This window comes from Tuber melanosporum, assembly GCF_000151645.1.
Source record: "Tuber melanosporum whole genome shotgun sequence assembly, scaffold_91, strain Mel28".
Classification (NCBI taxonomy): domain Eukaryota; kingdom Fungi; phylum Ascomycota; class Pezizomycetes; order Pezizales; family Tuberaceae; genus Tuber; species Tuber melanosporum.
In genome coordinates, this window is record NW_003299141.1 from 119257 (window position 1) to 145997 (window position 26741).

The 26741-nt window shown below is 47.4% G+C and overlaps 9 protein-coding genes; 2 read left to right on the plus strand and 7 right to left on the minus strand.

The window, feature by feature from the left end:
- Window positions 1-1433: 1433 nt before the first annotated feature.
- GSTUM_00011851001 (uncharacterized protein) lies at window positions 1434-3907 on the plus strand (the record flags this gene model as incomplete). XM_002842185.2 has 5 exons in its annotated part: window positions 1434-1533; window positions 1605-2111; window positions 2223-2449; window positions 2500-3000; window positions 3060-3907. 5 exons carry the CDS (start codon window positions 1434-1436, stop codon window positions 3708-3710), a joined length of 1986 nt encoding a protein of 661 aa, XP_002842231.1. The 3' UTR covers window positions 3711-3907.
- Window positions 3908-4907: 1000 nt separating this feature from the next.
- GSTUM_00011852001 (uncharacterized protein) lies at window positions 4908-5882 on the minus strand. XM_002842186.2 has 3 exons: window positions 5745-5882; window positions 5346-5671; window positions 4908-5260 (listed from the first exon to the last, which is right to left on the minus strand). The coding sequence occupies exons 1-3, from the start codon at window positions 5769-5771 to the stop codon at window positions 5017-5019; spliced, it is 597 nt and encodes a 198-aa protein (XP_002842232.1). The 5' UTR covers window positions 5772-5882; the 3' UTR covers window positions 4908-5016.
- Window positions 5883-6436: 554 nt separating this feature from the next.
- Window positions 6437-8851, minus strand: GSTUM_00011853001 (uncharacterized protein). XM_002842187.2 has 10 exons: window positions 8344-8851; window positions 8183-8268; window positions 8101-8111; window positions 8005-8038; window positions 7794-7931; window positions 7723-7744; window positions 7209-7664; window positions 7109-7140; window positions 6913-7048; window positions 6437-6861 (listed from the first exon to the last, which is right to left on the minus strand). Exons 1-10 carry the CDS (start codon window positions 8543-8545, stop codon window positions 6542-6544), a joined length of 1437 nt encoding a protein of 478 aa, XP_002842233.1. The 5' UTR covers window positions 8546-8851; the 3' UTR covers window positions 6437-6541.
- A 365-nt stretch (window positions 8852-9216) lies between these two features.
- Window positions 9217-12812, minus strand: GSTUM_00011854001 (uncharacterized protein; the record flags this gene model as incomplete). XM_002842188.2 has 8 exons in its annotated part: window positions 9217-9679; window positions 9730-10567; window positions 10619-11003; window positions 11052-11259; window positions 11316-12224; window positions 12281-12334; window positions 12390-12427; window positions 12677-12812. The coding sequence occupies 8 exons, from the start codon at window positions 12810-12812 to the stop codon at window positions 9437-9439; spliced, it is 2811 nt and encodes a 936-aa protein (XP_002842234.1). The 3' UTR covers window positions 9217-9436.
- Window positions 12813-14247: 1435 nt separating this feature from the next.
- Window positions 14248-15468, minus strand: GSTUM_00011855001 (uncharacterized protein). XM_002842189.2 has 3 exons: window positions 15141-15468; window positions 14794-15076; window positions 14248-14704 (listed from the first exon to the last, which is right to left on the minus strand). The coding sequence occupies exons 1-3, from the start codon at window positions 15276-15278 to the stop codon at window positions 14670-14672; spliced, it is 456 nt and encodes a 151-aa protein (XP_002842235.1). The 5' UTR covers window positions 15279-15468; the 3' UTR covers window positions 14248-14669.
- A 214-nt stretch (window positions 15469-15682) lies between these two features.
- Window positions 15683-17625, minus strand: GSTUM_00011856001 (uncharacterized protein). XM_002842190.2 has 8 exons: window positions 17123-17625; window positions 16795-17069; window positions 16717-16740; window positions 16607-16648; window positions 16433-16551; window positions 16306-16387; window positions 16011-16255; window positions 15683-15942 (listed from the first exon to the last, which is right to left on the minus strand). Exons 2-8 carry the CDS (start codon window positions 16831-16833, stop codon window positions 15777-15779), a joined length of 717 nt encoding a protein of 238 aa, XP_002842236.1. The 5' UTR covers window positions 16834-17069; window positions 17123-17625; the 3' UTR covers window positions 15683-15776.
- A 429-nt stretch (window positions 17626-18054) lies between these two features.
- On the minus strand, window positions 18055-18991 carry GSTUM_00011857001 (uncharacterized protein; the record flags this gene model as incomplete). The annotated part of the gene is made up of 5 exons (XM_002842191.1): window positions 18055-18312; window positions 18394-18581; window positions 18656-18749; window positions 18825-18850; window positions 18907-18991. The coding sequence occupies 5 exons, from the start codon at window positions 18989-18991 to the stop codon at window positions 18055-18057; spliced, it is 651 nt and encodes a 216-aa protein (XP_002842237.1).
- Window positions 18992-19394: 403 nt separating this feature from the next.
- GSTUM_00011858001 (uncharacterized protein) lies at window positions 19395-21018 on the minus strand (the record flags this gene model as incomplete). XM_002842192.2 has 4 exons in its annotated part: window positions 20741-21018; window positions 20024-20660; window positions 19802-19959; window positions 19395-19736 (listed from the first exon to the last, which is right to left on the minus strand). Exons 1-4 carry the CDS (start codon window positions 20951-20953, stop codon window positions 19395-19397), a joined length of 1350 nt encoding a protein of 449 aa, XP_002842238.1. The 5' UTR covers window positions 20954-21018.
- Window positions 21019-22314: 1296 nt separating this feature from the next.
- On the plus strand, window positions 22315-24004 carry GSTUM_00011859001 (uncharacterized protein; the record flags this gene model as incomplete). XM_002842193.2 has 2 exons in its annotated part: window positions 22315-22838; window positions 22894-24004. The coding sequence occupies exons 1-2, from the start codon at window positions 22363-22365 to the stop codon at window positions 24002-24004; spliced, it is 1587 nt and encodes a 528-aa protein (XP_002842239.1). The 5' UTR covers window positions 22315-22362.
- Window positions 24005-26741: the final 2737 nt, after the last annotated feature.

A 26741-nucleotide genomic window follows, 5' to 3' on the forward strand; every position in this document is an offset into this window, starting at 1 on the left:
CGCCTTTCTTGCTTTTTTCCCGCTTCTCCTTTGGGAATAGGCTGGGGAGTTCCAGCTTGCGACGCATTTGTCCCAACTACCATCTGAGGGCGTTTGGTGTGTGTGTGTGAAAGGTAATCAATCCACACCCCTTTCCACTTTCACTCTCACTCAATTCCACGTTCCCTATTCATGTTCACTTTCCATTCTCAGCAGGGCGTGTCTACCGTATTTTCTTCTTTCCTCTTCAAACCTTTTCCCTTATTATTATCATCTTTATTGTTGGTTGCTTGGAGACTTGTGCATCTCATTTTCGCCCAATTCTCCTCCTCCCTTTCCCCTTCCTCCACGCTAAACACTCTCACTCTCACATACCATACCTTACCCTACAAAAGTATCATACTCGAGCACCGTACCTTCTTCCTTAGTGACTGAGGAGAGTTAACGGAGCAGCAGCCTTAGTCTACACGGGTACCTATATGTCTGAAAGGGCATTGGGTTCATTTATACGCAACAAGCAAGCAAATAACAATCGTCTGTTAACCCCCCCCCCTTCTCTTGTTCGATCCCTTTCCCCTCCTCCCCTTGCACCCTTTCTTGTTCGTTCCCTCTCCCTTCTCTCCCCCCTCCCCCCCTTCTCTCTCTCCCTTTTTACACTCCCTTTTTACACTTCTTTCCCTCGTTACCAACTTTAGACAGCCTCGAGACAGCTTGCCTGCTCGGCTGTGTATTGTGTATATCGGTTTTCACGAAAGGGTTGCTCTGCCTTCTTCCCGCTCACCTTTATTCCTACGATCGCTTTCCTTCAACTCACTGGATTCACCTCTGTCCTTCAGCCCTCCCTTTTTTGTCTCGTGCGTTTCTTGGTTTTTTTTTTTTTTTTTTTTTTTTTTACCTTTGCCCTTCATTTTTTCTTACTCGCTACCTACTGTACACCCGACGCCACTTTACTGCTTCGCTTCACTACCTCAGCCATCCGTATTTCATACCCGTTTGCTCCCGGGATCGCTTCGCATACACTTGCACGGCTGCGAAATTCATTGTTCTAATTCTGAAAAACTGTATCCCACCAGGGCTGCATTCTATTTAACTTCCGGGGGATTCTCCCCTCCTAACCAAGATTTTTCACGTTCAACACATTCGTTAACTCGCCTGTCATGAGTCGTTCGTTATTATCCCGATCGTCTAGCTCCATTCTATCGCTGCTATTGCTTCTCTCAGCTCTTCTTCATAATGCCTCCGCCGCCCGTCTGATCCAATCGACATCTCTCAACCCTTGTATGGATGATTCTAAATTTACGGCCTCGCTTTTCAACGTTTCTTTCACTCCCGATACCAACCCCCACAATATTAGCATTAACGGTGTTTCGGCTATCGATGGTAATGTGACAGCGACATTGGTTGTTATTGCTTACGGATACAATGCTTTGACAAGAGACTTGAATCCTTGCGAAATGGGAGAGGGTTTCCAAGGAATGTGTCCGATGCAACAGGGGCTGATTCAGCTCGAGTCTCATACGCCCATTGAAGCTGATGTTGCCCGCCAAATTCCTGGTATGAGGTTCTATTACCCGATGGTGCTGGTATTCCGGAAGAGGTGTTAACGTGTTATTCCATTCTATTAGCTATCGCATACCAAGTCCCGGACATAGATGGAAAGGCGAAAATCATGGTCAACAGAACTGATACAAAGCAGATGATCGCTTGTGTTGAAGCTCCTCTTAGCAATGGTAAAACTGTCGACACTAAGGGTGTGGGCTGGGCCACGGCTATTATCGCTGGTATGGGCCTTATCGCTTCCGCCGTCACCTCTGGCCTCGGTCACTCCAACACTGCTGCTCACGTCGCTGCGAACGCATTGTCCCTTTTCGGGTATTTTCAGGCTCAGGCAATGATTGGGATGACTGGTGTAACGCTTCCTCCAATTGTGGCTGCTTGGACCCAAAATTTCGACTGGAGTATGGGCATAATAAAGGTCGGGTTCATGCAGGAGATCTTCCATTGGTATATTCAAGCTACTGGGGGCAAGCCTTCAAATATCTTTGGATCTCTCTCAGAAGTTTCCGTCCAGATTATGAAGAGAAGTTTGCCCGAGCAGACCAGTTCTTTGATTAGCAGGGCAGCAGCTTATGGTTTCGAGACTTATGCTTCGCCGCTTACTCCCCGGGATCTGGTCTCCGGTAGCCTGGAACCGAGATCTAACAACGATAACGGACTAAACGAGAATACCGAGACTATTAGAGTTTGGGGAATTAAACGGGTTTCGTTCAAAGCTAAAATTGAGGCTACCAACTTTTTCATGACAGGTTTGGCGTTTTTGGTCGCTTTCTTGTTTTTTGTTGCTCTCGGTGTTTGCGCTTTCAAGGCAATATGCGAGTTTGCATCTAAAATGCAGTGGATCAAAGGAACCAAATTCCAGGATTTCAGGAACGGATGGATGACGGTTCTTAAGGGGATCATGTATCGCTTGGTATGTGTCGGTGTATACGCCATTTGGTATGCTTTCTAACTTTGGTATAGGTCTTGATTGGTTACCCTCAAATGGCTATTCTTTGCCTTTGGGAGCTTACTGTTAGGGACTCTGGCGGTGCTGTTACTTTGGCCATCTTCTTCTTTTTCTCGATGACTGGTATTCTCGCTTGGGCATCTTTCAAGGTTATTCGCATCGCTCAGCGCTCGGTTACCCTTCACAAGAATCCAGCGTACATCCTTTACTCCGACCCAGCAGCTTTAAACAGATGGGGCTTCCTCTATGTCCAGTTTCGTGCGACCGCCTATTACTATGTCGTTCCCGTTTTATTATACACGCTTGTCAAGGCGATGTTTATCGCATTTGCCCAGAATAAAGGACTTGTCCAGGCTATCGCTTTACTTTTGATTGAGGTTGCCTACTTGATCGCTGTGAGCATTATGAAGCCGTGGATGGACAAGCGAACAAACATCTTCAACATTTCTATCTGTGCGATCAACTTCCTGAATACCGTCTTCCTCCTTGTCTTCACCGACGTTTTTGGGGGTCCAGTGAGTATCTTGTTCCCTTTTTTTACTCCTGTTCACGGATAGGACTGACATTTACACAGGGAATTGTGGTTGGTGTTATGGGTGTTATCTTCTTCATTCTTAATGCTGCCTTCGCCCTTGTTTTGTTGATATTGGTACTTATCTCATCGATCTATGCCTTGATCTCGAAAAACCCGGACGTTCGTTACCAGCCCATGCGTGACGATAGAGCATCATTCATCAAGTCCAACACCCAGATGGCGGCGTCAACTGAATTGGATGCCCTTGGTGTCACTGCTCGCGGTGATAAAGGTGGATACAAGACTAGGGATTTGGAGGATGATGATGATTCGTACACCACCAACTCGATGAACAAAGAGGCTTCTCAGATTCCTCTGCCGCCATCGACAGCTGGTTCCCATGCGCCAAGCCATCGCCACATGGACACACCGCCTTCACCATTAAACCCAGCGGTGCCCATGTTCCCTACCGCGGGTCACGATGGTTCAAGGGGACCATATAACAGTCAAATGGCTCAACACTCGAACCAGTTGCCTCTACTGACAACCTCGGGCACCCCTCGATCACCAAGCCGTAGCGGTGTACCATCACCTTCATCACCGGCGCGATCGCCAGGAGGATATGATTACAGCCAACCCGTACAACGATCCAACACTGGTGGATCGATGAACTGGCATACAGGAGCTGGCTATGATGGCCGTGGTAATTAAGGTGTAGATGCGGAGGATTTTTGTATACAACGGTCAAACGGGGCGTGCCGTTTGTGTAATAAGACAGCTACGTGGTGTTTTACTCTCTAACTTTTTCTCTTCCCTTTCCTGTGCCAAAGTCTGTAGTATTTCTCTTTTTTGTCCCAATTTTCGGTTCCTTCCTTTTACTATTTGAAATTCTATTCTATTCTTGTGTATTTTGAGGCACTAAGGCACCCGGCAGAAGGGGAAGAAGAAAAAGCAACGAGGTGAGTTGCACTAGTAGCATATTTTTCTGATACAAACCTAGAGGGAGACATGTCTCTTTTTCCTTTCATTTTTTCCCATAGACAGTGTTTACTACTATTGGATTGTGTATCAGATAATAGTTTTGGTAGGAGATTTTCCCTCTTATTTATCACGAGCTGGTGGGGGAAGAGAAGGGGGGGGGTGGTTGAATCTGGAGTCTTTCTTTTCTTTTTTTTTTAAGCTCAAGTTCAAGTCTCGTTTGTATAAGTTAATGTCGCCTTTTTTTTTTTTGTTGGAAGAGATCTACTTATCATACTCAACTATTTCTTTCATTGTCGTGTTTCCGCTATATCAAACTCCCCGCCCGCCCTTGTCCTATCACAAGCCTATCCCTTCTTCTGCTTGTCCAAGCATTGTCGTGGGAATATTCTCTGCTCGAGTATAGTATTGTATTCACACCTGGGGTTTGTGGCCTGAGGAAAATGGACAGTGGTCGGTCGGATCGGGTCGGTATTGGGGAGCTGGATTGCGGGGGAGGGGGGGACTGGGTTGGCTTTGTTTTTTTTGTTTTTCGTTCTTGGTTTGATTGGGTTTGTTGGGTTGTTATTTATAGTCAGGATTGTGCTGTTCTGTATGAGTGCCTGTGGTCAAGTTTGCCGGTATTGTGATCTGGCTCTGGATTTGGTTGGAGGGGGTTATGCTGTTTTTGGTTTTTTTTTGTTCATAGTGCACTGCATGCTGAATGGGTTTTATTTTTCGCGCAAAGTGCTTTTTTTATTTTTTATTTTTATTTTTATTTTTTTACTGTGGGAGTGGATTCGTCTGCAATGCGCTGATGATGGATATGATATCTTGTTTTGATTATCAATATCATTACACCCATCGTCACCGTCGCAACATATACGGTAACGTAGTCAGTGTCACTCGGTCAACAACGAATAATAATAATAATGACAATCAATAAAAGCAGAATCTAAACCACCATTGCTATAGTATCATCATTTTTATTTTGTATTTAAGAGGAACTGAACCCACAAACACCCCCCACTATCCTCCTCCCATAGCAATGACCTCCGCCTCAAAGGCCCTGCCTCAACCTCTCCGCCAACTGCTTCTTCCCAAACTCCCAAGCATTCAGTAATCCCTGCTCACTCAGATCCAACCCTTTAACCCCCCCAACCTCCTGCATGGGGGGTTTGGACACGCGACCAGCAATGGTCGCAGGATCCGTCTCGAGGATAATCCCATCATCGACAATCTCGTCGATAGCCAACGAGACGATATCATAATTCTCGAGTAGCGTGCGCTTATCCGTAGCATTCCTACCCGGCCTCATTAGCCATTCGTCCATTCATTCATTCATTCACTCATTCATTCAAACTCGAAGCGGGGAATCCCACAACTCACTTGAGCAAAATATTCAAACTATCCCTCAACGCCAGCAATGTATGCCACAGCAACATCTCATTCTCCTCCACCCCGCCGATGACGTACAGCATCACGTCCGACTCCGCCTTGAACACGACGATGCGGCTATCGTAGAGGATTATGTCCGAGTTGGATTTCGCCGTCTTCTCCACCAGGCCCTTCTCGAAGGGTTTTTGCTCCTTCAGTGTTGGGTAGGGATTGCTCGCTGCTGCATTGTTGGCGGCGGTGGCGGGGCTGTGGGGTGGGTGGTAGTATTTCGCTAGGACTCGAGTGCCGTCTGGGGAGAGGATCAGGATTGCGTTCACCTGGAAGGGGAGGAGGAGGAGGTTGGTGGTTAGTGGGGCGCACACGGTGAGATGGGGAATGGAGGAAGAGTACCGAGAATAAGGAGAGGTTTGGTGCCATTTCTGTGGATTGTGGGGATTGTGTGTTGCTTTGTGGTGGCGGTGGAGAGAGTTAGATGGGTAGGTTGGTTGGTTCGTTGGTTGTTAAAAGAAAAAGGGAAATAGACCGATGGATGATGAATGTTAAGTTAAATTGAGGTGAGCCGAGTTCAGTTCGACGATAGCTGTCCTCTACCTCTTCCCGTCCAGGGTTGGCGGGGCCTCCCTTGATTGGGCAGCTGCGACGACAGCAAGCCTTTCTAACTACCCTATGCGAAAATAGGCGCTCAAGATATTTTACTCTCCCATTTTCACATCTTCGTCTCTCCTTATTCCAAAATTTCACCATGGACACCCGCAGGTCCGCCATGCGTTCCTGTAGAGAATTGCTGACAGCCCCAGTATCTACCCAGACTATTTATTTAGCCATGAAACACCAAATATCGCATCCGCTCGACCGCGCCACAGCGTGAGTGCAGTCGCATTTACACCTCCATCCTATAGCTCCACCACCTTGGCGCTCTCCCGCACTATGAATCCCCTGCGCTTCCCAAATGTGTCCATTGTACCCTCCTCGCTCGCTTACTCGTGGTTGGGCTCGTGAATCCCGAGAATCGTAGTCACAATTTTACACTCCATCCACCCCTTTGCCCCCCATAATATCTCACCTCCACTGAAAGTAGCAAACGGTATCAATCGGGAATTTATCTCCCGCAAATTTATAGTAAAGTATAATACAGGTACTAGACACCCCTTCGCACCCTTCCTCTCAAATGAAACTTTGCCCCAGCTCTAAAGAATGGACTTAGCCTTGAGCGAACCTTTAAACCTCTTCTCTACGCCGTCCAGGAATATACTTGTTGTGACCCAGGAGTCCCTATCCTGCTTTCCGCAGGCGAGTGCGAGGTCCTTGGTCATGATACCGTCGACCTGGACGGTGTCGATGATGGCGGACTCTAGGGACTCGGCGAAGGCGACGACGTCCGGGGTGTTATCCAGAGTGCCACGCTGGATTAAGCCGCGGGTCCAAGCGAAGATGCTGGCGATCGGGTTGGTGGAGGTTTCCTTGCCTTTTTGGTACTCGCGGTAATGCCTTGTTACAGTTCCGTGGGCTGTTGTGGCCGGTGTAAGTGGGCGAACGTGATGAATGAGGGGATTCTTACCTGCTTCGGACTCGAAGGTTTTCCCGTCAGGGGTGATCAAGACGGAGGTCATCAGTCCTAATGATCCGAAACCTTGCGCGACGATGTCGGACTGAACATCTCCGTCGTAGTTCTTCAGAGCCATGATGAAGCCGCCCTGTAATTTTAATTAATACATCTTCCCTCTGGTGTTATAGGATCACCAAAGATCACCCACCTTAGATTTGATCATCTGAGCAACCATATCGTCTACCCACCACCATAAAAATCAGCACAACCCTCTTTCCCAGTCTCAACAAATCTAAAAAGCCACCCACCAATCAACCTATGCTCGTACCAAATACCCTTGGCATCAAACTCAGTCTTGTAAGTCGACTCGTAGATATTCTGAAAAATATCCTTGAACCTTCCATCGTACTTCTTGAGAATAGTGTTCTTAGTGCTCATGTACAGCGGCAACTTCTTCTGAAGTGCAAGCTTAAAACTAGCGTGAGCGAATCCACTGATTGAATCGTCGGTGTTATACATTGCCAATGCGACGCCACTGGCCTTATAATCGAAGACTTGGATGCGCTTCGGCTCACCATTCTCGGGAGTGTACACCATTTCCAATTTACCTGGGCCAGAAGCGACAAAGTCCTGGGCCTTGTACTGGTCGCCGTGGGCGTGACGGCCAATGATGATGGGCTCTTTCCAGCCGGCTACCAAGCGGGGGATCCTGGGGATGACAATGGGCTCTCTGAAGACGGTTCCGCCGAGGATATTGCGGATCGCTAATGGGCATTGTTAGTAACCCAGCAGACCTCGGAAGGCTATTATTGGTGTACGAACTTCCGTTGGGACTCAGCCACATCTACGAATTGTTAATGACCGCTCTAAAACCTGGGGAGAAGTCACCTCACCTTCTTGAGATTGAACTCCTTGACACGTGCTTCGTCCGGAGTGATGGTTGCGCACTTGACGCCCACAGAGTGCTTCAAGATTGCCTCTGCAGCCTCAACGGTGACTTTATCCTCTGTTTTGTCCCGATATAGAATTCCCTACGCAGTCACAAAATCCACCGTCAACCAACCCGCCCCCCCGATAATCCCCAGAATGTGAGATAACACGTACCAAGTCGTAGTACTTGAGGTCGACATCGAGATAACTAGGTCATTTCCATCAGCGCATAGTCTCTCCCTCATCAAACACCCGAAGGAATTCCCATACGGATGAATGAACTACTCCCAAAGTCAGCCACTCCCACTCCCACTCCCAACTCCCATCCAGCACAATCGATTTAAAAACTCACCCTGGCCTTAATCCAATCCCAAATCACCCGTGTCATCTCGTCCCCATCCAATTCCACAATCGGGTTCTTGACCTTGATCTTCTGAACTATTCCTCACTCACTCAACCGCCTGCTCACCAAACCTTCCAACATTCTCGAATTGAAGGGGAGGGGGGGCATACACTCTTGCCTTTCCATACTGACGCTAAACGCGTGCAGGTTTCCAAGCCTTTCAAGCCTTATACCAGAACCAGCTTTGTTCTCCTTCTTCCCGACTCTCGTAGAGCACTGTAACAACGGAGGCCTGGCAACGATGGTAGCAGTAGAAGCAATTGCTCGAGAGCGAAGCAGCAGACAGCGGCTAGTAGTAGCACCAAGAGGCATTCTAATGTCCGAAAAGAGGGGGAAGAAGCGGAAAGAAAAATTTGGCAACGAAGGAAAAGGAAAACTCGAAGACGGAAGGACGGGTGAGCGGACGCCCCGAAGAAGAGGAAATATTTCTTTTCTCCCCTTCAGCTATTGGGGGAGGGGTGCGTAGTAAATGCTCCTGCAAGACGCGCTAGAAAATGCGTATCGTCTTGAGAAGGTGACGGAGTGGTGAAGGAATTGGGCTTTTTTTCATGATGAAGGGGGTGGAAGAAAAGGAAGAGATAATCCTACCAGTAAAGTAGGGTCCGAACCCCTTTCTGCAGGGAACGGATTGGTCGACTTTTTCTTATAATATGCATGCCCATAGTATCATATCATATCATATCACGGTTGGTGGGGGGGGGGTGATAAGAAAAGGTTTGGTGTTAGATAAACTCCTTTGGTGCGCCCTCTTACATAAGTTACTATGGAGGGTTAACTCCCACCTCTTTCCTTAACCCAAGTTATTATTTTGGCTTGGGGAGGAGGAAAGGGGCTTTTTGGCAGTTCGCAGCGGGGTCAAAGGAGCCCCTCAGTTACGTTGTATAATTCCCTAACCCCGGGGATTTTGGTTTTCTAGCTTCCTTGGAACCTGCATAGTACATGCAGGATATCACGAATACCGTATCACATCACTACACAAGTGTGGTATAAGCTCTGAGTTGAGCTTTCCAATTCCATTCGCTTTTTTATGCACGTGCCATTGAACCAAGCTCTTTCCCCATCCTATATCCCTCTAATACGCCAATTGTTGGAATTGTACCCCCTTGAATCATTTTTTATCTACCTACTACGGAATTGCTCCACAACCCTAGAAATTTGCAGGAAAGAGAAACAAAGAAGGAAAATTGAGAGAAGGGGAAAATATTAGAAGAGACCCTGGATTTCTCCGGTCTCCATGTTGACATCAACATTGAGGTATCCAGGAGCAGTCGGAAGACCGGGAATAGTCTGAATGTCTGCAGCCTTGGCATAAAGATACCCGGCTCCGGGAGACAAGCGGACATCCCGGATTGGCACAGTGAAGCCAGTAGGAGCCCCCTTCAGGTTCTGGTCATGGGATAGAGAGTACTGAGTTTTAGCAATACAGACTGGTAAGTGTCCGAAGCCCTAGAATAAAGTCAGTATATGCCCGATGCCAAGAATTTATGAACGCCTACCTGTCTGGTATAAGTCTCAACCTGACTCTTAGCAAGTTCACTGAGCTCAATTCCGGCAGCTCCGTACATCTCTTTAGCAATTGACTCCATCTTCTCAACAATGGAGAGATCGGCTTTGTAGAGGAGTCTAAAGTTCTTGGGCTTCTGGGACGATGCAATGACAGCCTTGGCCAGCTCAACAGCGCCCAATCCACCATCAGACCAGTGAGAAGCCTCGACAGCATCCTCAGCACCAGCCCTAATTGCTTCCTCACGGATGCAATTGATCTCAGCTTCAGTATCAGTGACAAACTTGTTGATAGCAACAACCACCGGGACACCATAGTATTTAGCGTTCTGAATGTGCTTCGCCAAATTGACACAACCAGCTCTAAGCAATTCGACATCCTCGGTGCGATAAGCCTCTGGGAGCACAGCCCCTGCGGTAACCTCTGGGCCGCCACCATGAACCTTCAAAGCCCTCACAGTTGCAACAATGACTACGACGTCTGGGCAAAGCCCACTGGATCTACACTTAATATTGAAGAACCTCTCCCCACCCATAGTAAAGTCGAAACCGGCCTCGGTGACAACGTAGCCAGCCTTTTCCTCGTGGACCTCATCTTCTTCAGTACCTGCGAGCTTAAGAGCAAGTTTATCAGCGATGACAGATGAAGCGCCGATACTAATGTTGGCAAAAGGACCAGCATGCACAAAGACTGGAGTCCCCTCCAGAGTCTGCATAAGGTTGGGCTTGATAGCATCTTTCATCAAAGCGGTGAGAGCGCCACCGGCACCAATATCGTCACAGGTGACCGGGTCCCCACTCCTGCTTGACCCAATAACCATACGACCAAGACTAAAACACAGTCAGTCAATTGTACTCAAAATAGCACATCTTGAATCTTACCGTTCACGCATATCAGCCAAGTCATTGGATAGAGCCAACACAGCCATACATTCACTAGCAACAGAAATATCAAATCCGGTGATACGAGTGTGACCTTTCTCCGAGGGCGCTTGCCCAATTGTAACTTGTCTCAAATGGCGATCGTTGACATCCAAAACCCGGCGCCAGGTAATGGTATCAGGGTCAATATCCAGTCTAGCGAACTTGGTAATCTCCTCGCCAGTCAGATCATCTGGGTTGGCCCTATCAATTCCGAGCTTCTTGAGGCGGCGGAACATGACTGGAGAAAACTCTCGAACACCGTTCTTCTTTGGAACCAAGCGATTGTAAAGTGCCTTATCTTTCTGGGTGCTCTCGTGGAACATTCTAGTCTCAATGGCAGCAGCTATGAAGATGTTAATAGCGCTCTACATTGGGGCAACATATACCATACCGAGGAGATTATTAGCAGCAGTGATAGCATGGATATCACCAGTCAAGTGCATATTGAACTCATCCATAGGGATAACTTGACTATAACCTCCACCTGCAGCACCACCCTTGATTCCAAAGGTAGGGCCTTGGCTAGGCTGCCTAACATTGGCGAACGCAATCTTACCCAAGTGAGCGCCAAGAGCCTGAGTCAAGCCCATAGTAGTGGTCTGAGCGGAGAGTCAGAATGGAAAAAGGATCAGAATGTAACAAGGACAAGACTCACAGATTTACCCTCTCCCAAAGGAGTAGGAGTGATACCAGCCACAAGGACGTATTTTCCATCCCTCCTATGACCTAATCGTTGCAGAAGGTCTAAGTTGACCTTCGCCTTATGGGCTCCATAAAGTTCCAATTCCCTCTCTGAAATACCAAGCTCGCGGGCAATTATCTTGACATTCTTAGGAGTTTGTGCCCTCGATACCGCAATATCGCTGGGGACAGGTCTCTCGACCTTCAATGGCAATGGTGTGACTTTCCTATGTGCCATCTGGTCATAAAATCGGTTTGCAGAGGAAACAACATTTTCCAGCAGCATAGCAACAGTCATAGGACCGACTCCGCCAGGAACGGGTGTGATCAAAGAAGCAACCTCCTTGGCAGACTCATAGTCGACATCCCCAACAAGTCGTTGACCAGACTTACGTGTTTCATCCATTATGTAGTTGATACCAACGTCAATGACCACAGCACCGGGTTTCAGCCATTCGCCCTTCACAAATAGTGCTTTTCCGATCGCGGACACTAAAACGTCTGCCCGCTTGACAAAATCATGCAGATTCTTTGTAGCCGAGTGGCATACTGTGACTGTTGCATCTGAGTTTTTCAGGAGGTATGATACTGGAGAGCCAACGATGTCACTTCTTCCGAGAACTACAGCGTGCTTTCCGGAAAGATCTACTCCATACTCTTCTAGAAGAACCATGACACCTTTAGGTGTGCAGGGAGTAAACATAGGAGTTCCACCACGCTTGGCGAGGTCACCGACGTTGACGGCACCAAAACCGTCGACATCTTTCGAAGGATCAACAGCAGCGGTAACCGCTGCCTCCGAAATATGCCTTGGAACTGGCAATTGAACCAGGACACCGTGGATTGAAGGGTCGTCATTCAGACCTTCAATTCTGGCTAACAGCTATATAGTCCCAACCATTAGTTCTAGCAATTTGAACTAGGTTTGGACCTTAGTACCTCAGCTTCAGTGGTATCTGCGGGAAGTTTGACAATTTCGCATGTGATGTTTGCCTGATGAATGCGTTAGCAGGATTGGCCCCATACCACTAAGCACCGTAAGACAAACCTCCTCAGCAGCCTTCAGTTTCATGCGCACGTATGTAGCTATGATAATGGGTTGAAATCAGTACTCAGCTAAAAGCGAATGGCAACATCTCAAGTCGCTGCAAACCCGCAGAAAAACAGTGACACATACATGAATCAGATCTATCACCAACTAAATTTCGAAAATAATGTTAGCAGTTATATTTCAAATAAACTCTTGTTCAACAAACACCAATCGGACCGCAGGTAATGGGGCAATCCCCAGAGAGGAGAGAAAGTAAAAATTGACTCAAAAATAGGATGAAGGACAGGACCGCTCACCTTGTACAATTGTCAAGGAAGGTCTAAACCTCTTATTAGTCTTCTGCCTCTTCTTAATCTCTTCATTGATTCTATCCCGAACCTTCCTCGCAACAGCGGTACCGTCGATTCTTTCAGCAACCATCTCGAACTGAGTAGTTGAGAAATTTCTGGTAAACGGGTGTCGGATGGTGGGAGCCTGGTGGTTGTTATAAGGGTGACCGAGTGAAAGAGTTCTTAACTTTCTCCCAGAACAGAAGTGTGTTGTTGAGGGTCTCAACAACGGACCACCCCCCCAGGGGAGGGCAGCCCTGAGAAGTACCGAGGCCAAGATGACGGTTTATGGAAGCGCGGGGGTACGATAGCTGCAGGCAAATTGCAAACGTGTGTGTGGGAGGGGTAGGGTGAAATTGGAAAAAGTATAATTTTCTTTGCAGTGGGTAACCAAAGCAGCCCCAGTCCTCAACAGGGGGTGTACAAGTAACCTATGAGAGGTCAGAAGATTTTTGCTTTGTGAGATACTAATAAGCGATTCCACTGGTACAAAACTGACTGTCTAGCTCGATTTGATTTTTTTTTTCCCTCCCGGAGGTGGGTTTTTTTTCCCCTCCTCTTCTCAATTTTGCATTAGCTAAAGAACACCGATTTGGTTGTACAAACGAGGACCAGTGCTCGCGATGAGCCACTGGGGGGGGATTGACGGACAGACGGGCAGATATCGACAGGCAAAGAGAGATGATCAGATATCGGAGGGATAAGGGCAATTGGGAGGAAAGGAAGAAAAGCAAGAGAAGAGGTGGAGGAAGGGTGACTTTTTCTACCATGATATTTCCTCTTAGCAATGTGTGAAACACTCCATGTCCACAACCCTAAACTGAATTTATCAAGTGGACAGTGTTTAACGTATTTTGTTTTGCTTTTACGCTATGGGATTACGGTATCATACCATACAATCCTACTTTTCTCCCGGAGAACCGGCTCGGGTCCCGAAGTTTCAGAGGTATGATAATACGTCAAACTCTTCCACTTGACAAGCCAAGATCGAACATACTTGTATAAGCAATTGAGGGTGAGGAGGAGTCAATCCGACCCCCCCCCCCGGCTTCAGCTTAGTACAATTCAGTAGGACAAAGTAGAAATTGTTTGCCCAAAATTCTGACGCTTCCATCGTATACCCGCGTCACTAAAAATCACTCTATCCGCTCTCTTGTTGGAAGATGCAGCCCAATTGCTGGGAACCCTAACTCGAGCACCAGTACTGTAAGGCAACCTTTAGTTCTACGCTCAGTAGGTCTTTGTTCTGTGGCATTTCCCACATCTCGTCCCACGCTTTTTTAAGCCCAGTTTAAAAATAACAAGGCTTCGGTTTCTCTGTAAGTGGTCTTTATCTTGAATAGTATTATTGGTGTAGGAGTCTAATGACTGTCAGTGAGGGTGCGGAGGAACCCAAGGTCACTTACTGACGGCCCTCCGCATCAAAACGAAATAGGCATTCGGCACAAGACAATGGATAGCTGCGTAAATACGGCACCCCCAAGTGTTGCCCACCAACATATCACAGTGGGCATGGCATAATATCATACAGTATCATACCAGCTTATTTCTATTGAAAGGGTTCAACCACACCAGACCAATACACATCTTCACTCACGGCTCCAACCGCCAACCTTCCATCATTGAATTTTCCACCCCTCCAGAAACGAAGAAAAAAGATAGCCCGAGAAAGGTATTTCTATCAATGAACTCAAGGAGACGTAATGACATCTAGGTACTCGAAGAAAGACAAAGTAAAACGCCCCACAGTCCCACCATTTCATTTCTTATCATCTAGATTTCAAGAAAACAAAAGGAGGGGAAAGTATTCGGTGGTAAAGACGACAAATGCACCACAACCAGCGAGATACTTCTTGCAGCTCAACGTTGTCTATAGCTCAACCCAACAACCCCTTCACCCCGTGCGGCTAAACAAAAAAAGAAAAAAAGAAAAAAGAAACGGCGAACCTTACTTCTTCTTAGGGCCGAGGGGAGCACCAATGTCTGTCACATGTCGTTAGTATATCATGGAGGAAATAATATAAGGGCTTAAAAAAAGGTTAAATTTTGGTGATGGAAATGATAATACTGACCCTTCCCTCGCAGCTTCACCCCAAGTGCACGTTCAAGCTTAGCAAGAACCTGCTGATTGGGAACAGCACGGCCAGATTCGTAATCGTTGATCACAGAAGGCTTCTCGTTAACCTTGGTCGCAAGGTCTTTCTGTGTCATGGTGGGAGTCTTATCGAGGCGGGCCTTAGACATAGCCTTTCCAACGCCCTGATCGATCTTGGGTGGCGGAGCAACCTCGTTTTCACGATCGACCTTTGTCAAGCGCTGACCTTCGGTACTCTGGGTCTTGTTCCCGGTCGCATACTGCGGGAATATTAGCACTCAAACTCCAACCGTCAAAACTTTGTAGGTTTTCGCATTCATGTACCTTCTTTTCAGTGGCAACAACAGCGCCGGCTCTTCTGGCTGCGTTGATCTCGGACTGAGTTCTCGCTACCGTTGCACGCTGAGCGTTACCACTAGCCTTGGAACCAATCTTGGTAACAGATTCCCAATCGTCAGACATTTTATGTTGAGCTGTGGTTGAGCGAGACTTCGTAGAGTGGAAAATATGTGTGTAAGAGTGTTGGGGCGGATGTCGCAGTGGTAAGGAGCTAGGAGGTGGAAGTTTAAGGAGGATGAGAATTCGGGAACAGGTAGACAAGGGAGAAAAGGTTGAGGTTGGATGTGTTCTTTAAGAGTCAGCGTCTTGAGATGTGGCGGCACCTAAAGCAAGTAAATCTTGGCGTATAACCAAATAATTTTATGCGGTCGGGGCTGAGTGATTGGGCTCAAGCATCTGCGGCTTTCCACAGCTTTCTACCAAAAAGGGGTCGAGTTCAGCTTCAAACAAGCGGTTAGAGAACGCCTCATTGGTAAAAAAAAATTATTCACATTGTACGAGTATGATATGCCCTGAATGGGCAATTGTCAAGTATGCTCTTTATATTTCATATATTAAGAATCGAACCCTCCGTCTTGATGCGATACATTTTCATACAGTTTTTCACTACCAACCTCCAGCCTATAAATTTGTTATCGGGTTTGTTGTGCAACTTGGCGCTCCATACGAAGGTGAGACGCTGGTCAGTGTTGGCCCACGCTCTGGAACAAACTCAACCTTCACAACCACTGGAATCATCCCTCCGGTCTGAAGTCTAAATGGTCTATGCCCGAGAACTTGCAGCATACTGTCACCAAATTTGTCAGCAAAAATTTCCGTCCTAATCGACTCATTGATCGGCAGGCAGGGACTTACCTGGTGATAGCCCCACTATGAGCGGTAATACTGATATAGGTGTTATTGTCATGGGCGAAGATGTCGTTTAGGGCTTCCCCCAGCCTGATGCCTCGTACATCGTTAGGTTCCCTCCACTTGAGCGTCCAGTACGGGTCATTCTCTAGGAAGCCCTTCTCGAAGACGAATTCGGGAAACTTTTCTGCAATCTCGGTTCTGGAACTCCGGCGGTCGCAGGTATGAATACCGATCGTCTCGCGGAGTTTCTATAATTCCTTAGCTCGAAACTGCATCTACCGATCGCTCTGCTACTGACCTCCTTGACAATGGGTTTCGGAGCCTTGTGGTTGTTCAGAGTGATGTCTTTCCAGGTTATCTCGAGGGTGCTTGCAGCACGCCTGGCCTAGTTAGCCACGTCCGTAACCAACGAAGGATCTGGATACCTCAATGGAGAAGAATAGTAGCTCTCCGGCAACGGGACGTCGGCTTTAATCTGGTCCTTCCAAGCAATATTCGCTCGCTGAGCTTCCGTGATACCAATATTCGTGAGCTCAGCATCGGCCTGTTATCAACATCAGCTCTAGAACCCCGCAGCCCGACCCTATGGATGGACCAACCCAAACGGAAGTCCCATTCCCATCCAGCAAGGACCAATGACACTTCAACAATATAGTTAGCCTCCCTCACCCAACCTGAAATACATGACTGGATAGAATGAATCCCCTACATCCCAAAGATGGGTACCGTAGAACTCCTCTACGCCGCCATCATTAATTAGTCATGTTCCCATCAAACAAAACAGAACATACGGGCAACATTCTACCAAAAACGTCAGCATCTCCATTCCCCAACGAGATCAAGAGAGAGAGAAAGGAAAGAGCATACATGAAAACCCTGCCCATGCCTAGCCAAATACAGCACTTTATAAACCGTATTCCCTGGCGCCTGGCTGTTCAACCTGCCAATAGCCTTCCGAAACTTTCCCCACTTCCTACTCCTCTCTCCTTCCCCCTCCCCCTCCCTTTCCATCTCAAGCCCGGGAACACCAAATTCATCCAACAACCCAAACCCACTCTCAATCTACCCACTGTTAGCCCCCCCCCGTCCACAAGATGGATAGAGCGAAAGCCAACCCAATCAAATCTCCCTGGATCCGTCTCCTCCAAATCTTGCGCGAAGAAGCCAACAATACTACTCTTCCGCACCTCCCTCCACCGCTCACCACCATCCACAGAAGAACTCATGCCGGAATAGAGTGTAAAGAAGTATGCTAGAAGACTCGACAGGAACATTATTACTCCTAGGAAGGGGTAGGGTGGGGGCATTTGGACTAGGGGGGGTGGATTTTTATGCCGCGGGGGGAGGAAGGGGAGGAAGGGGAGGGTACCTCTGTTTGGGAAGGGGAAATAGTATTTTGGTTGATTGGTTGATGTTGCGAGTGTGGTTGTTGAGGATAGTTCGAGAGTTGATGTCCGTTGTTGTTACACGTAGGAGGGTAAGTTCACAATGGCAAATTGGGCCCGGGGGAAGATGCCACGCGCGAACCCTCATGATTCCATCCCGGGATCTGGGGGATTTGGGCAGCTCCCAGATTTGCAGAGCATCGCTTAGGCTTTTTCGAAGTCGTCAATGTCGGGATGTTGTCATACCAGTAGGTGATGGTGGAAGTGACCGAATGCTCTGTATGGATTCACCGAGGTTTTGTGTTAGGGGGAGGGGACGATAAGAAAGTGCAATTACCCACATGTGCGAGTGAGCAATTGTGATGAGATGCAGTACAAGTACAGCAGTTCAACGGAGTTGTGCTGTTACCAATTAATTTACTAGCACGATAAAGTACGGCACATGTCATACCCCCAATATTAGACCTCCTGCGTCAAGCAGGCCGGTATCTATAAATTCAAGAACCAGGTATACACCACCCCACTCCAACCCACCTTAAAAAAGAAAAAGAACCACCATAACCCCAATACCAACAAACCGAACAACAACCCGAGAAGCATGATGTATGATAGAAAACCCAGAAATCACCACCCAAAACCTCATCAATCATTCAATCAGTCAGTCAATCAGCAAGTTTATAACTAACCAAAGTATCGACCTTATGACTACTAGTCCCCCAACTCCTTAACGTAACCTTCTCCCCCCCGACAATCTCGCGGGCATCCGAATCACCCCACTCCATGGGGACCTCGGCGTCGCCATCCGCATAGACAAGCACGTTGAAAGTGCATCTCCCATCGAGCATGGGCAGGAATGTGACAGACGCGGTGATCTGTCTGAAGAGGCTCTGGATCTCCTCCTGGATTTCCTTCTCGGTCTTCTCAGGAGCTGGTGTCGCCGCAACGAGAGCGGAATTTTCCTTGCTCGTGGAGCTAGAGCCGTCGGTGGTGGCGGCGGCGACAGAAGCAACAGCAGGACTCTTGGCTTTGCCTTGAAGCTGTACGTCGAATTGCCATCTCTCCAGATTCTCGCCCGTATCCTTTGACGTTATTACTATCACCAACTTTGAGATCTTGCCGCCGAGTATCCACTTGCTCAGTTGGGACATTATCTTGCGGATGTAGGCCTTTACTTGGTCATCGGCGGAGACTATCCTCGTGGCGTCCGTTAGCTTACCGGGCGAAGATCTCTAAGAGAGAGGAAGAAGGAGGAATGGAAATTACCAAGCATGTTAAGACCATATTTCTTGATGGCAGTGAAGTCCTCTGCTGGGTACACTCCTCTCTGGAAGAGGATTGTGTTTATAGAGTACTCAAACTGTGTGGGGGTTAGCAAAAGGCCCGCCGGAAAATTCGCAACGACTGCTCTGCCAGGCAATCAATCAATACTCACAAATTCTGTAACCAACTTCGAAGAGCCTAGAACCGAGTTAGCTCCTTGCCTGCGCACCGACCCTAACCGGGGGAAGAATCACCTTTCAGTGAAAGCTTGTGCACCTTTTCTTTATCCCTCGACTTATCCGTGGCCTTGGACTTCTTTGTCTTTTCTGCGGGAGGCATGGCGATTGAATTGTATGCGTTTTAGTAGTAAAATAATTAAAGCAAAAAACAGTGGCAGCTAAAATTATGGTTGTAGGTGAGAGGGGGACGACAAGAGAAACTGCTGCTCTGAAGATGATGACTTTTCTAGTGCGGTTGGGTGTTTACTCCAACAGGGCACGGTTGCCCTGGCGACGCCAAACGTCTTTGCTCAGAGGCCAAATAAGCGCAGTCATTCATTACTCAGCACTCAAACTACCGGTAGGACTCAAATTATTGGAATTGATACTTCTAGGCTACTGATTGGGCGCTGCTTGTTCTTAGACAACAATTGCGCCGAGTCTAACCTCTTAACAAAACAAGTTTAAAGTGCGCTCAAGTCTATAAGAACCGCTGTAGTGGTGCGCCATTCATTGCAAGCTGTTTATCGTCCCAAGAGCGCAGATGCTTCATTCAAAGGAGCGTACGATGCCCTTGCCTCTTCCAAACTCTCCATCCTATCTTGTAGCCGGAGGAGAGCCCAAAAGAAATAACCAGCTAGAAATCCCACCAAGGTATTTTTACAGGCCAGCGTCATGGCAGCAGTGACCATCATATTTAAGAATCGCTCCTTCTTCTCGCGATCCGTCAATACCCTCAAAGGGGGGTAAACAGCCGACCGAGCTTGCTCAGTCCCTGGCGCCACTGAGGCAGGGCATAGCAGATCTTTGGCTGAACTGTTTAGGTTCTCTGCAACTGAAGCCAGTTCTATTCCAGCCGCAAATACCTATGTAAATCGATCTTAGCAAGGACTCCTAATACAACGAGTAACCCCCAACGCTCTCAACATACCATGATGCCTAGTAGAGATTTGGGAAATCGCTGCAGCAAGCTAGCGAGCGATTCTCCGAATGCCAATCCAGCACCAACTTTCACTAGTCCAAGAAGCATCACACTAGCCCCCGACCGTGCCCCAAACCTATGCTGTGCTGCCAACCCACCCGAGCCTGCTCGAGCAGAAGCCCACTAGTTAGCTAACCGAACATAGCCAATGAATGGATCTATATATGATACCATGGCAGACGGGCATCGCCCCAAACCAGCACCCCGTCAAATTCATGAGCCCAACAGATATTCCCAGGGCCGTAACTGATGGTGCAGGCCTGGTGGGCATCAAGTCCTCGCAAAGGTAGCGCACAGCAATCACTGAATTCAATATTGTCAACGCAATCTGGCCCACGCCTGCTGTCCCGAACCCAGTTGCAAATTCATCTGGTGTCGGTATCGTTGGGTTCAATGGCCACCAGAATCCGAAGGCTGGCAAACTCCCACCACTTGTAGCAACCTCCACCGCAGCAAATATACCACCCAGGAGGAATACTAGTAGAGCAAAAGGGAACTTGGGCAGGCGTGAAAATCCATAGAGTACTGAAAAGGCGCTGATAGCCCAAAAGAGGTTATCATCCCATTTGGACCCGTTAAGGCCAAGGCCCGAAAGCATAGAGCCAGCATTGAGACAGAGTGATAGACCTGCGCCTACTTGGATCCCCTTGACTATAGGAAGAGGTATCAGGTCGGTTAACCTCCCAATCATTCCTATGATGGAAAGCAACATGACCACGATGCCCACACCAATACCAGCCGCCATAGTTTCCTTTATCGATAGCTGTCGAGCGAGGGCGATAGAGGCAATGGCTTTCATGGGTTGCACCTACTTGGGTTAGTCCTATGGAACAAACTTCCACCATATGACGCCGGGGCGATACAAAAACACGGGATGGGATCAGGTACCACAATAGGTACGCCAAAGAAGGCACCACTGTATATATTGAAGGCCCCCGAGAATATCAAAGTAGCAGTTAGCGAGATTGATTTTCCAGCAGCGAGGGCCGTCATAAGAGGTAGAAGGGTCCCCAAATCTCCCAGAGAGCCAGCAATCTCGCCGAGTGGATTATCCCTCAAAGTTCGCAGATTGTATTTGAACGAACTTGCAAAAAGTGCCATGGCTTGAGTGAGAGAATGTAGATGTCAATCTTGAAGAGGGTGCAAAGCCACCACGAATAAACCCGGGGGGAAGGGAATGTTGGAGAGGAGTGGGGGGCAGCGGGGGCAGTGGGAGAAGGGGGGATAGGGAGGGATAGGGAGGGAGCAGTACGAGTGCCGTACAGGTAAGCATACTTGATAAACGGCATGATAGGGATACAAAACGATGGATAATTATTGTGGTAACATTATGGTACGGAAATCCAGAGGTGGGGGGGCGTGGCCCTGCGGCTCCATAGGGAAAGGGCTTGCGTATTTCGGGACCCTGGGTGATGTGTCTCCGGGCCATCCCCGAGCACCCTGTTGATCTGAGCTTTGGCGAGGCTTGGCTGCTTATCGTACAAGTACGGTACCGGTATCATACTATTACTCGTACGGCCTACAGGTAGCCACTGAATGTTTATGCAGGATCATGGGATCGCGGGCGACTCGTGGAGTGCTACAAGTATGATATGATATGATACTACAGTATGATAGTATTTACATTCTGGGAGCTGAACTCCTCACAAACCACTCCTATGACATTGCACAGCTTATCAAGACCAGACACCCGATCATCCGATAACCACTCCAACTACTGACCCCCCGCCCTCGAGGTCATGAGGAGCCCACTCTTCACTCTACCAGTATCACACAAGGGCATATACTTGAGTACCGGTATGATACAATAGTAATATTTGAGTCTACCATAGATAACCTGGCTGCCCGCCGCCCGCCAAAAACGCGGCAATCTTGGAAAGGCGGGTACACAAGCAAGACTGGTATGTGTAATATTATAAACAAATTCACATGACCATCCTGTAAACCCCCAATCCCACCAAGGTCACCGCTATTCCGTGGATTCCTAACCTTCGTGCTCCAATCCCCCACCTCGTTCCGCATTTTAATATTGCTGCCTCCCGTGCTCGAAGCTGCGAACGACCGGAAAAAAACGTGTAGATCCCAAGGCCAATGAACGCAGTAGAACCTTGATAGATTGCCAGGTCAGAAGAGGAAGAGAAAGAAGGAAAGAAAGACGGGTGAAGGGTTGATACCGATTGCTCTACATGGCAAGCAGTCCCCTTTCATATCCTCTGCGAGGGCTTTTCTCAGGGGAACAGGGGTATCTGGTAGATATTTTATCTCCTCTTTGCCCATGTTTTTCTTTTCTCTTATTCTTTTTGGGTTTTCTACCGGTATGCTGGAAATGAATCGAGAAAGTTGAGGCTGCTAAGGAGGCATCGGTAACTTATCTTGGGAAAAAAAGAAACACCATAAATCTTGCCAAGAACACCTCGTGGTTGGTTGTCTCGGACGTCACTTCAACCCCACTCGCTCCGCAAATTCGTCTGTAAATTAGCTTTGATACCGACTACCACCTTCGCAAAGACATGAGTGCCGTCGAAGCTTTGTACGTCTTTGACAGCTTTTCCCCGGCTACAACACCAATCCTACAACATGAATGGAGATCACGACCAGCTACTAATGCTGCCTCCCTCTACTCGCTCTACAAAGCTCAACCGTCCCCACGTCCCTCATTAATATATCTGCCAACGACCTCACCCCCTATTCTGCTTTTCAACATAATACATAATAACCTCTTGTTTCTTTCGCCCGCAACGTCCGAGATAGAACCGTTGCTAGTATCGGAGTTCTTGCATCGGGTGGTTAATGTTCTCGAAGACTACCTGGGATCCCCATTGCTGGGGAGCAAAATTGAGGCAAACTATGACATAGTTGCTCAGTTGCTGAACGAGATGTGTGATGACGGGTTCCCATTCACGACGGAACCGAATGCATTGAGGGACGTGGTACTGCCGCCCAGTTTAATGGGCAAGCTCTTAGGAAGCGTCACTGGTCTACCAAGGTTAGTTTATCCGATATTCCTCTAATATCTATCCACTGTTAAGTTGGTTGGCTAGCGCCTCTATCCCTTCATCTTTTACTCCCTCACCAACTAGAACTCTATCCACAATCCCCTGGCGCCGTTCCAATGTCCGTCATACCAACAACGAACTCTACGTAGATATAATAGAGCTGATCACAGCAACTATTGCACCCTCTGGACGCTTCCTATCTGCGCGCTCAAGCGGTACAATAGCGTTTAACTGCAAACTGTCCGGTATCCCTGACCTTCTAATGACACTTCAAGCACCTACCAATCATAAACAAAAGCTTGGTGCCCCGCCATCCGGGGGGCTAGGCTTTCCCGTCTTCCACCCGTGTGTTCGGCTTTCTCGATGGAAGGAGCGGCCGGGGGAACTATCTTTCGTTCCTCCAGACGGCAAATTTGTCCTTGCATCTTATGAGATCGACCTTTTGCCTTCCGGTAATCCAAAAAGTGCAATACAGCCGCAGCTACCTGTTAGCGTAGAGCTCAAGAGTGCAATCGGACCACAGTCGTCTGAGTTCGAAGCTCGGGTTTTCATTTCTACTGCTTCCCTAGCCCCCACAGCCAATACCCTCTCAGCAAACCCATTTGGTCCCAGATCTAGTCGGAGTCCAGCATTTGGGGGGTCGAGCAACAACCCCACGGTCGAGGAAGTAAGCATCATATTCCCACTTCCCCCGACCGTTAAAACACTCACGGGCACACGATGCTCGCGAGGAGAGTTCCAACATGAAGGCAGAAGAGTGACATGGAAGATACCCACGACTAGTGCATTCTCCGGAACAGCCACACTTAGAACTGGTGTGGTTGTCAAGAGTTATGGCGGAGATGAAAGTGAGGGTGAAGAAGAAGCAGCTGTAGACAATGGAGAATACCAGGACGTTCAGACAGCGGGGACAGCCGGGGTCAACGGTGGTAACGAGGAAGAGAAGGCAAAGAGAGAAAGGCAAGCGAAGAGGAAAATGGAAATGGCTATGCCGAGATGTGCTCTAGTGGCATTTAGTGTGAAAGGGTGGTTGGCTAGTGGTGTTAAGGTTGATAGCTTGAAGGTTGTTGGCGGAAAGGGATTGGGAGAGGGCGTAAAGCCTTACAAAGGAGTCAAGTATTTGACAAAAGCTGGCGATATCGAGGTTAGGTGTTGAGGGTTTAATGAAAAACGGCGGTTTGGGCTAATTGTTATGGTTGTGATGACAGTTTCTGGGTGGATAGTACACATAACGTAGACAGACGGGCACCAACCACATAGATTTGGATGTGGTGGCTTAACTCTAGCTTTTGTTCATTACTCTCAATAACTTGGCAGTGGGATACCACATTGCTCACAGCGTCACAGATAACTTGACCCTTCCTCCTAACTTGACTATGCCATCACAAACACTCACTCGAGGATCCAATCCAATCCATTTGCTGATGATGTCACAAATCGGCCGGACCCACCTTGTGACCTTGCTTCGAAAACTGGAATACCAGTATCACATGGTGCTAACCGTGCCAAGGTTCCCACCACTTCGAATGACACTAAGCGACCTTCCAAGTAGGTGGCACTCCCTAGGAGTGCCAAAACAGCTCAATGATAGACAATAACATGCGCAATCTCACAACCTAAAAGCCCTTTAATCCGTCTTTGCTTGTTTCTATCCTTAACAGCCTTTTTCATTTATTTGGAAATTTCTTTCCACTCCTTTCTAATTTTACCATTGGCAATTTTCTTTGTGTTATCTAATATGGGCTGAGACTTCTCAAGCTCCTTCTTCGCAGATTCTGCCTCATTCTTCTGAGCCATTTCTCTTACTTGATGCGCATACATTGTGCTGCCCTTCTGTATCGATCGTCTGCTCTACTTTTTGTCTGACTACTCAGGCCAGCTCAGCTGCTTTCGTACTTTCCAAATCTTGCAAGGCAAGAGTTCCAGCTTGTGCAATTGCTAAACTCTCTTCAGGTATTGTTGAAGAGTTCGATGTGATGTGGGTAAACTGTCTCCAAGCTCAGAAACTAGAACTCCAGCATGCCTCTTAAAGGATTGTAGTGTTTTTGGTGTTTCCTGAATACTGTTAGGAATACCAGGATCCAATACTTAGAAACCACCCTAAGGAGGGTAACCCCTCTTGGAATTGGAATCCATGGTCTCCAACACCCTCCTCTGGCCCCCTTATGGGGCCTGTACATCACCATACATATCGATCTCAGTTGTGTCCTGTGACTATAATACTACAGAATTGAAGGTATCAGAATAACACCATATACATTACCACCGTCCTTCCAACCAGGTCCGATTCACAGGATATATGAAAGGGGACTTTTGGCTAGGTCTGAGAAGTGGAACGAAGTAAATCTGTCAACTTCTCAGTAAGTTACTAGGCTTCAAAGAAGTGACAGCTTTGGCACGTGCCATGGGTAAGGGGACGATTTTGCACGAAGAGATAGTATTGAATGATAAAGGATCTCAATGAGAAACCAATACATTCGTACCCACTCTACAATAACTAGAAGAGTTTAGAACTTTGAGGAATACTACTGCAGGAATCAATGAAGTTCACGGAGTGTTACAACTGTATTTCAGAATACGTTGTATCTGTGGGAATAAACTCCAATGCTAGAACAACAATTGAAACCCTGCGACCCAGAGTAACTAAAGATTGCCAACCATGGGATTATCTGTCAGTCTGGTGGAATAGCTCTCTGCAAATTAGTAGGAAGTCTTCTGGAAAATATCTGGCAGTTGGGTAGAGAGTTATGAAGGTTTGAAGTCAGGGGAACTAGAAAGATTGTAATGATGGCCACCTTCGCAAATACAACCCGCAGATGAAACTGATCATTTTATCAATGACAGAGACATTGAAGCTAACTCAGTTTGACTTGAGAACTAAGGCCATAAGTCTAAAGACATTAATGATCGGGTAATTAATATTGAGAACAGCATAGTTTCTAGATAGTATTATCATAATTACTAAAGAGAGTGAGGTGATTTTCGGGGTCTTTAAGTGTTCACACCTTTGAAGAATACCTGATATTGCGAATTACAATCAGAGAGGTACTGTAACGATCCCTCCTGGGATAGTTCTTGGCGACGAGGAACAATACCTCTCTTCTGCTTCTCCTTCTTTTTTCGTCTTACAATAGCACTAGGCCTCTGCCTACGTTACCGATAGTACAAGACCTTTGTTTTCTATCGGAAACGCCTATCATAAGTTTTCTCTAACTCTTCTGCGTGAAGGGCTTTCCTTGGCATAACGATATCGTTGCAATAAAGATAAAGATCATAAAAGTGTTTTAGATTAGTTAAAGTAATAAGTAGGAAAAGTACTTAGAACAAAGCATGAAGAACCTATCCTCCTCAGCCGCATCAGCCTCCTTATATAGTGTTCTTCCCGCCCATAGTCATGTGACCCAAAGTGGTCACATGTGCTAAACCAAATTATAACAACCTAGTCATATGACTAAAGTGGTCACATGCTCAAAACCCATGACCTCGCTAAGAGGTCATGTGCAAAAACTCATAAACCAATCATAACACAATAAACAAGTCATATGACTCGATTGAGTCATATGTGTGAAACCCATGACCTCATAATCAGGTCATATGTGAAATATAAATCATATGCACAAGGCCAAGCTACAAGGCACACTTGCAAGGCATACTCGTCAGGCGCATGACCCATGACTCATATTTAAGCCATGTGCAAAAGCATCTCAAATTTTACACATAACAAATCATATGACTTGAATGAGTCATATGTGTGAAACAATAACATACCTGTGACTCATAACCATGTGTTACATGAAAACCTTTTCCTCGCCAAGCCACATTCGTGACAGGTACATAGTTGTATAATAGATGGATGTAGTCTGTGAATACTCAGACGAGGAATATAAATATTG